The following is a 10,595-nucleotide window of genomic DNA, read 5'->3' on the forward strand; positions in this document are numbered from 1 at the left end:
ATACCCGTGTAAGATTTTGCCTGGTAAATCTCGAAGAGTTCCTAGAAGAACAATAGTACATAGGCCGTGTAATTGGACCCATGTAACTAGCCAAGGCCTATGTAAACTTATGCCCCGACACAAGATGCAACCTTCAAGCTCCAGTGAGTTACAAAGCCCTAGGCCGTGTAGTGACACACGGGCCATGTATCAGCCGACAGTCAGTTTCCTAATTAGGGTTCCAACTCTAGTTTTTACAGAGAGAAAAGACTTTTAATGCTTTGAGAACTCTAAAAAAACCTAACCCTAAACATTTCATATAAATAGAAGCAGCAGAAAACAGAGAAGGGATCGAAAAAATCTCCACATATGCATTTTCGTACATCTTCATCATTCTCTCCAAGCCGTCTTAAAGAACAGTGCATTAGCATCAAGGAGGAGTCCTTAGTCGAAGTTCCACAAGTTCAAAGCTACAGATTCTCTTCGGTTCTTTTGCTCTATTTCTTTATGCTGTTTTTATGTTCTTTTATTTCATTTTTATTATGTTCGCTAAACTCACCATGAGTGAGTAGTTTCCTTATTCTAGAATTAGGAGAGTAACGCTTGTAATCATTATTATGGATGAATATTGAGTTTTATTTATTAGATTCGAGTTTTGTTCTTTGATTTGATTTCTTGTGTTCTTAATGCATGCTATGTGTTGGTACCCACCTAGCTATGATCTAAGATACTAATTGAAGAACTAAAAGGTGAATATTGGTATTGGAAAATTAGGATTTTAAACCTAGGAAATCTAATCTAGAGATAGGCTAATGACCTTTGTGGAGTTCCATAATTAATCATAAATCTTAAAGGATTTTTATTAGGACTAATCACCAACAAAAGTAGGGTTTAGCTCTAATTGAAACATACCTTAGATGCCTTGAAAGAGGACTTAGGATATCTTAGGATTAATTTCCATCAAAGCAACGATCCTCAATTCAATGAATAAACAAGATTAAATCCATAATAAGGTTAAAGTGTGAAATCTTAATTCTGGAATAGTTTTAAATAGATTATTTCATTTTTAGTTCATTAACCTTCTAGTCTTTAGTATTCAAAATAGATTAGTTTCACTCTCCTATTTTATTCGGTAGTTTAGACAGTCATAATTGATGTGTAGTTTAGTACTTACTAATTAAATTCCTCGTGGGACGATACTCTACTCACTACTTTATTACTTGTTAGTGATCCGTGCACTTGCAGGGTTAAAAAACTAACAAACAAATTTTTGGCACCGTTGCTGGGGATTTTAATTTTAGTAATATTAAGTGATAGGCAATTTAGCTAATTTAGGCATTTGTATTTACTATTTAATTTTACTTAATTTGTTTTTATTCTTTTATTTTCTCTCAGGTGTTTGGTTTGGTGCATGACCAAAACAAAGTCAAAAGAAGAAGTCTTAGACTTGGATCCCGAAATAGATAGGACTCTAAGAATAATCAGGAGAGAAAGGAAACTTCAAGAACAAGATCAGAGAAATCTAGAAACTCCCATAATGGCTGACAATAACAATAGACCAAGACTCTTGAGAGATTACAGAGCTCCATCTATCCAAAGATTCCAGCCCAGTGTTATAAGACCCACGGTGGAGGCCAACAATTTTGAATTAAAACCGGTATAGCTCCAGATAATTCAACAGACCCAGTTTAGAGGTTCACCTACAAAAGATCCACACTACCACCTCCAATGCTTTCTTGCCCTATGTGACACATTCAAGATGAATGGAGTCTCTGATCAAGCTATAAGACTCAGAGCATTCCCATTCTCCCTTCGAGATAGAGTAAGGAAGTGGTTACTTTCTCAACCAGCTGGAACATTCACCACTTGGAAAGACCTCTCACAAGCTTTTCTGGCAAGGTATTTTCCACCTGCAAAGACTGCAAAGTTGAGGGTTGAACTCAACACCTTTAGGCAAAAGGAAGGTGAATCACTCTATGACACATGGCAGAGATATAAAGACCTACAGAGGGAATGTCCACACCATGGCATAGAGGATTGACTCCTAGTTCAGAATTTCTATAATGGGTTATTGCCCTCTATAAAGAGCACAGTAGATTCAACTATAGAAGATGACCTAATGGAGAAAACAGTAACACAAGCACTTGAACTTCTGGAGAGGTTCGCTTATCACAACTACGAGTGGTCAAATGAAAGGGGAAACACTAGAAGAATAGCAGGGATCTTGGAAATGGATATCCTAAGCATGATAAATGCTCAGTTTGACCAGCTCACAAAAAGGCTTGATAAAATGCAAGCCAATGCTATAAGGATGAACAACCAACACTGCGATAACTGCAGAGGAGGGTGTATGACTTCAAAATGCAACAATTATAATGAACCCTCTATGGAACAACTAAACTATGTGAATAACAGAGGAAACTTCAATTAGAGGCAGCTCAACAATCCATACTCAAACACCTACAACCCTGGATGGAGAAACCACCCTAACTTCTCATGGTCAAACTCACAGAATCAGCCCATGAACAAGCAGCAAAGGTACAAACCACCAGCACCCCCTAGGATTTCAAAATAGAGGACAAAACTTTGCACAGCCACCACCACCTCCTCAACCTCAATAGCTTGAACTAAAGTTGACTATGGAATCCATGATGGAGGGCTTCCTAGCAGCCCAACAACAGCAAAATGAAATGATCAAGCAGCTAACTTCCAGAATGGATCAACTAGCCACCCACAACAAGATGCTTGAGAACCAAATTACTCAGTAGGTAAGTTCTTGAAGCAAGGCTACTAGTAAATTGCCGAGTAAACCAGAAATGAACCCTAAAGAGCACTGTAAGGTAGTTACCTTGAGGAGTGGTAGAACATTTGAAAAACAACCATTAGAGGGAAAATCAACTAAACAAACCCCTGATGAACCTGAAAACCAAACAAAGGAGAAAGAAGAAGAAGTTAAAAAGGAGCAGGAGGAGGAAGCAAAGAAGGAGAAGAAGCTACCAGAGCCATATCAACCTCCTCTATCTTTTTCTCAGAGATTCCAAAAGGCTAAATTGGATAAGCAGTTTGGAAAGTTTTAAGAAGTTTTGCAGAAACTCTACATTAACATTCCCTTCACAGAAGCACTTTCTCACATGTCATCCTACACCAAGTTCTTTAAAGAAATTCTATCAAAGAAGAAAAGGTTGGAAGACTATGAGACTGTTCCTCTTACAGAGGAATGCAGCGCCATACTGCAAAATAAACTACCACCAAAGCTGAAGGATCCAGGAAGCTTCTCCACACCTTGTCTTATTGGCAACATAACTATAGACAAGGCACTCTGTGACCTAGGTGCAAGTGTAAGTCTGATGCCTCTATCAATATGTCAAAAGCCGGAGGTAGGAAAACTCAAACCCATAACAATTTCACTGCAACTGGCTCATCGATCTGTAAAGTACCCTGTGGGCATCCTAGAGAACATCCCTATCAAGGTGGGAAAGTTTTTCATCCCAGTTGATTTTGTTGTTTTGGAAATAGAGGAAGATGCCCAAATTCCTATCATCCTGGGAAGACCTTTCTTGGCTATCACCAGAGCCATCAAAGATGTTAAGAATGGGCAGTTAACTCTCAAGGTAGGAGACGAAGAAGTGGAATTCAACCTGCTCAGAACAATGAAGCACAAACTTGAACCTGATGAGTGCTTAAAGGTTGACACAGTTGACAAGATAGCTGAAGAGGAATTTCAGCTAGCTATTCCAAAATCAGAGACATAAGCCTCAAACTCTTAATCCATTAGAACATTGTTACTAGAAATGTCTCAATGGATGACTACAGGAGAGAAGTCATAATGCATATAGGTCAATGCATAAGCGATTCCCTTAACAACATTTAGCCTCTTAAACTAATTAAACTCCATTGCTTGTTCATCATTGCTTAAAATATTTCTAAAACTTCCTCCTTTTATGAATTCATAAACCAAAAATAAGTGTTTAGCATGTGAACAAAAACCATATAACTTCACAATGCTTCGGTGACGTATGTTCATCAATGCACAAATCTCACTTTCAAACGCTTTGAGATCAATCATCTCTCCATTTTGTGATTGGTGAAGTTTCTTTACAGCAATTGCTGGACCTGTTGCAAGCAAAGCTTCATAGACAATTCCATATCCTCCTTCCCCAATGCAATACTTAGAGTTGAACTCTTTTGTAGCCTTAACAATTTTTTCATATTGCGTATGCCTATCATGACCTTACATTGCATAAATATCTTCACCACTTAGCTCCATTTCCTCTGAGTTAGCTTTTTTGTTTCTAATTCTTCAGGAAGAACAAAGAAACCCTCAACCAAGACAGTAAATAGAAATAATACACACGATGGGAATGACAATAGAAACATATTGTTAACATGTTTGGAAAGACCTTCTCTTGTTTGGTTAGATGGTATGGTATTGTAATATATATATATATATATATAAAGATTACTAAAATACCCTTTATTACTATTTTAAGTATATAAATAGTTTTAAAATATTTATTTAAATAAAATACTAATTTATAAATTATATTATTATAAAAATAATTAAAGGCACAATTTATTTTTTTTAATTAATCACTAAATATGCCTTATAAATATATAATTGAGGCTATATAATTAGAATTTTATATATTGTTCATAGAAAAAATGGAAAATAAAAATTCTAAGCCATGCAAAACCACCAATTTGGTGGTTTGAAAAGTTATGGTAAAATGATAGTTAGAAACCATCATTTTAGAAACCCAAATCACTATTTTAGGAAAAATCTTCCTAAATATATAGAGTAAATTACCCAACTATAGAGGAACACTCTTTGAGAATTTGTTCTTGCTGAGATTCAAGAACAATAGCTTTGAGCAATCTCCAAGCTGTTTGGGAATTGCTCCACTTATACTGTTAGTTGCCAAGTTAAGACGCTCAAGATCAGATAACAATGCAATTTCTTTAGGAATGCCACCTAAAAGTTCATTATCATCAAGAGAAAGTTTAAACAATATTAACTTCCCCAATTCCTTCGGAATCTTGCAAGGTGATTTGATGAAAGATTAAGTAATTCAATTGAGCTGCCATTCCGATGTCAGCCAGTATTATCTCTGAAATATTATTACTCGATATTTTAAGCATTAACAGTTTGGTGAAACCTTCCCATTTCCATGAAAGCTCACCACAGAATTTGTTACCACTCAAATGTATGAAGTTTAACTATAGGTAGATGCCAAAATCTTTAAATATATTTCCAATGAGTTGGTTGGCCTCGGGATGGAGCCTCAATAACCTACTACAATTTCTTAGGCTTCTTGAGATGGGACCGTTAAGTTATTTGTAACGCCCTCACTTTATATAGTCCCTACATTCGACTACTCCGGTGACCTAATATCAGTCCGGATAAGTCAGGATGTCTGGAACTACACTTCAATGATAATAAACAGGCATAAAATGATGAAATAAATAAAAAAAATACAAGAAAAATACAAGAAAAAATAAAAGAGAGAAAGTGAAACTAAGTTAAACGAGCTGGCACCGAAGAGATGGGTGACCGCACTGGAAAGTTACAGCCAGGCAATAGCTGACCCTGGGACCGCAGGGAACCCTCGGAATAAAGTTTCGAGACATAATTAAAGACTTATTGAAGTATAATTGACATTAGAAATGTTAAAGAAGATTAAATAATTAGTACAAAAAAAAACAAAAAATTTAAGAAACCGATAAAAATCGGTGCTACCGAAAAATTAGGAAATGTAACCCGAAAAGGGGCATTTTGGTCATTTGACACCTAGAGTTGCCTTTTGACCTCAATGTCCATTAAAAATGAGTGATAGCACACTTTGAAAATGTCATGAAAATTTAAAATTGTGGTACATAATATAAATGATGAAAGAAATGGGATATAAATTGAATAATTAAAACTTTAACATATAATATTAATTAATCAAACTTAAGTGGAGCACTAAGGGATATTTAAACATATTAAGGGACATGTGTATGTCCACTAAACTTTCAGTTTCTGCATTCATCTTCTCCAGCCGAATTGAAGACCCAATTTTCCTCCATAGCCGAATTCTTCACAAGCTTCATACCTCCACCATTTTCAACTCAAACCCCAAAGCTTGCTTCACTAACTTTGCTCCCCACATAACAACGAAGAGATTGATGGTAATTTGAAGGGGATTAGTTGAGGTTTGATCATGCTCCATAACAAGGTAAGTGCTAGTTTCTTAAAATTTCTTAAGTAAAAGTTGTGTTAAGCTTGAGACAAGTTAAATGGTTAAGAAATTGTGAGGAAATGTTTGAGTTTTGCTACACCATGATTTTGGCAGCCATGAAACTTGGTTTACTTGAGTTTGTTTCTTACCTCAAATAGATGGGAATTAAGGTTGATTAACTCAAATTGAAGTGTAGCAAGTTAATGCCCATGTATATATATGTTAGTGCTTGAAATTAGAAGTTTAAAAAGGGAATTGAAAACCTTAGTAAACTGCCATGGTTGGTAGCTTGTAAACCCTTGAATTTGTATGTGAATTGATGAAAATTATTCATGAAATATGATAGAGTTGAATTGGGGGCAGTATGTGTGTATTTGTTATGAAAGTGTATGTGACAATTTGGTGAGTATATATATTGAATTTGGGTTGGCTTACATGTTGAATATTAATGGAGTATTCTGTACCTTGAAATCTTGAGTATTCTGCCCAATTTACTTTGCTAGAATTGTGCTGAATAAATATAGAAGTGCCAAGAATGAATATTGAAGTATTGGGAGGAGGAGGATTGCCAAATTGGGAGTGTAAATTCTCTTATGCAGGTTGTGATTGTTAGCAGTGTATAAATTAGGTTATAAGTATAAAGTTGTGACTCCAATTGGTATGAGGCCAATTGGAGGTGAAACTAAACATAAAATAGGCCAACTTTCTTGTAGATGTGTTGCCCAAATTCTGCCTAGAAGTGACCTAAAAGAATGACCTAATCCGGAATTAAAACTTTGAGAACCCAGAAATTGACCATATGAACAGTAGTTATTAAAATGACCATAACTCATTCAAAATTGGTCCAAATGACCTGAAATTTATACCGTTTGAAAGCTTAGACATAGGGCTACAACTTTGGTGAAGACCGTTAAGCCCAGAAATGCCAATTACCAAGTCAAAATGATTGCCAAAGTTGGGTTACAAAGACTGGCCGAATTGACTTTGACCTAAAAGTGACCCAGAATTGTCAAATAAGTGCAACTTGACCAGCATTAGTAAAATGACCATAACTTGGTCCAAAAAACTCCAAATGACCTAAACTCAGTGCCAAAAATTCAATAAGACATAGACCTACAAAATTGGTAGTTGGACCAAAACCCAGAAACCAAGAGAAATAGGTCAATTAGTTTGATCAAATTGATGTATAAAATCTAAAATTGGTACAATTGGCCATTAAGTCCAGAAAATTCAAATAAGCATATCTCCCACAAGAAATCTCCCAATGTAATGAGCCATACCAATTTGGAAAGCTAAGAAAGAGACCTAAAACTTTGTTTTAGACAACTTCCTCAAATTATAAATGTATAAGGTCAGAATTTAAGGTCAAAGCCATTGACCTAATTGAGGACTATGCCAATATAGGACCTTTGAGTCTAAGTCAACAATTTGGCTATAAATAATTCTATAAGACTTGACAAATTACAAGTAAAATTTTCGATTGACCCTAAGACATAGAGCAACAATACTTATGAAGAATGCTAGACCTCAATGTGATTACAAACAGTCCAAATAAATTAGTAAAGTTAGAACCGAAAATGCCTAATAAGGAAGTCAAAATTTAACTTTGACCTAGTTATGGTTAAATGACCATAACTTAAGTTATACAAGTCCAAATAGAGTGATTCAAAAAGGAAATTAAAGAAGGCACAATGAGAAACAATTTAATGAAGAGAAATCTACTAAATTTACATTGTAACTTGGTCTAATAGACAGTAAACATTGGCCATGAAATCTGAATAATTGCAATAAAATACAATAAGCTTTAAAATGAAATTGGCAACATATGTCAACATGTGAGGAAAGAAAAATGGAACATATTAGTGACATTAAAACTAATTCACCTAGTGTGCATTAAAGGTCAACATTATAGGTTGACTAATGAAATGAATAGTATCAATAAAATTTAATTATTGAATCTTATTATTAGAAACAATTTAAATGAGTACTGAAACACTTTAAATTGTGTGTTTCAATTAGAAAAGACACTGGAAAGGGAAAAGACCCACTGAGTCAAGGCCAAGAGGCGACTCATCAGAGGTTTGTGCACAACTAATTTTTAATTGATTTTGTTTTGAAAATTTCATATGACTTAATGATGTATTTTCCTTATGTATTATGTTTATCAAGTATTGGATTTAATTCAATGATTATTGAAATTGTTATAGTATGTATGAATTTAGCTTTGTGAAATGATATTTCAACAAGTATTAAGCATTGTTGTGGATTGAATAAATTATGTTTTAGAAAATTGTGATAGAATATGTTTTGAATTGTGATTGACAAATTGTATGGAAAAATACAAATTTATGTTTTGAATTGTGATGAGCGTAAAAATTATGGGATATTAGAATTGACTTTGAATCGAATTGTGTTGTGATTTATGCTCACAAAAAGGACAAAGAGATTTATGATATTGTTTTATATCTCACTATAGATGCTTGATTAGGTTGTTTCCGTCTCTCTTATTTGTTGAAGAGACAATGGAGTTAGCTTTGTTTTGATTACCATGGTACGTGCACAGGCTTAGATTCTCCTCTTATTAGAGGTTAGATCTAAGTTTTTTTGTTATGGCCCTTTCGAAAGTTTTAATATTGTGATGTGTACTGTGCACGATGATTCGACCTCCCCGACCGTAGGGAGTTAAAATCCGATTCGACCTCCCCGACCATAGGGAGTTAGAATCACCCCGGAGATAGCCCTTTCGGATTAGTCTTGCATAGTTAGTGAGATAAAGAATAGTTTTTGAATAGTAAAGAATTTTGATTTCAAATGGGATATATGCATACTTGATTTTATTGAAATTAATATTTATTTCCATAAATTGCTGGAATTACTTTAATTGTTCAGTTGTGATTTGACAAATTGAAATTCTTGATCAAGGTTATTTTAACAAATGATTATATTATTGGCAACGATTATTTTGACCTTTGGAATTTTTATGAAGTTCAAGATTTTCAAATTATTTGTTATAATTCTGTCAACATATATATGGTATTATATTTTAAATTATAGTTGTGCACCACTGAGTTCACCACTTAGCGATAGCTTTGCATGCTGTCGCAAGTGACAAGAGCATAAAGCAGGTGAGTAAGCTTCCTTGAAGACACATTTAGATCAGCTCCAGGTATATCATAGGTATACCCATGTACATAGGTTTGATGTATGCATGTAATAATATATATGTAAATTATTTGAGCAGTTGTATAAAAACTCTTGTAAAATATTTTGGTATGTAATTAAATGTAAATTATTGTAAATGTAAATTTGAGATTTCATTTTCCTGTATAGTTTTGTAATATTAATTTTTGAGTCTTGTAATCAATGAAATATTTCCTTTATGATGAGGTTGGTTTGAAAATGAAATGATTTGATTATTGAGATTGAATTGTGAGATGAAATGAAGTTTATTGAAGTTGTATTTGAGAAAACATATTGGGAGTGTTTTCCTTTTCAGGTTTGAAGAACTATTTTCTCAAAATACAGCCGGCACTCTGCTAAAATTTTAAAAAAATTTTATAACACATGATTTTATCCATGACCAAAAATTCACTTAAAGGCTTTTTAAGAAATATTCAACGTTCCCACCACTATTTAATTTCACGAAAATTGTTTTAAAATCCCTTGTAGTATATTTAATGGGTTACCGATAGGCGAAGTACGGTAATTCATTGGGTGTACTACAGGAACATGTTACATCTTACGGAGGAATAGGGTGTGACATTATTTCCATTAATAGCGAAAGACTTAAGACCTCCACCAATGCATATGTCTTGTGGTAATTAGCCATTGAATCTATTAGAATATATTATGAAAACTTTCAAAAGAGTGAAGTTGTTCATCTCTGTTGGGATTATAAATCCCACATCGGGAAAGTATAAACATAAAAAAGTAAATATAAGTGGTTAGATTGCAACATTAACTTGATTAGTCATTTTGATGTATAAAGCAATCTAATCACTTATACAAGCCTGAATTAAATTGTAATTTAACCAGCACTCTCTCCAAATCTAACATGGTATCGTAGCTCAAACTGGGTTGTGGGTTTGAGTCGCCCATAAGGCTATATAATTGAGCCCGTATTAGGTTAAAATAATAATTAATTATCAAATTACTACCATGTGGTTGTACTTGAGAGTGGAGTGTTGAGATTATGAATCCCACATTGGGAAAGTATAAACATAAAAGGGTAAATATAAATGGTTAGATTGCAACATTGAGTTTATTAGTCATTTTGATGTGTAAAGCAATCTAATCACTCATACAAGCCTAAATTAAATTTTAATTTGACCAGCACTCTCTCCAAATCTAACAATCTCTAAAGGGAGAGTTCTAAAAAGTTCATCATGTCAAGGAAGA

General features: G+C 34.1%; 1 protein-coding gene across 1 annotated transcript; it reads left to right on the forward strand.

Annotated features, from left to right (window-relative positions):
• Positions 1–3,110: 3,110 nt before the first annotated feature.
• Positions 3,111–3,731, forward strand: LOC131179401 (uncharacterized). Its single transcript, XM_058146233.1, has one exon. It carries the CDS (start codon positions 3,111–3,113, stop codon positions 3,729–3,731), a length of 621 nt encoding a protein of 206 aa, XP_058002216.1.
• Positions 3,732–10,595: the final 6,864 nt, after the last annotated feature.

This window comes from Hevea brasiliensis, chromosome 4, assembly GCF_030052815.1.
Source record: "Hevea brasiliensis isolate MT/VB/25A 57/8 chromosome 4, ASM3005281v1, whole genome shotgun sequence".
Lineage (NCBI taxonomy): Eukaryota > Viridiplantae > Streptophyta > Magnoliopsida > Malpighiales > Euphorbiaceae > Hevea > Hevea brasiliensis.

Bases quoted from the DNA above. Each gene is read 5' to 3' on its own strand.
- LOC131179401 (XM_058146233.1), top strand. From the start codon at position 3,111: ATGTCATCCTACACCAAGTTCTTTAAAGAAATTCTATCAAAGAAGAAA.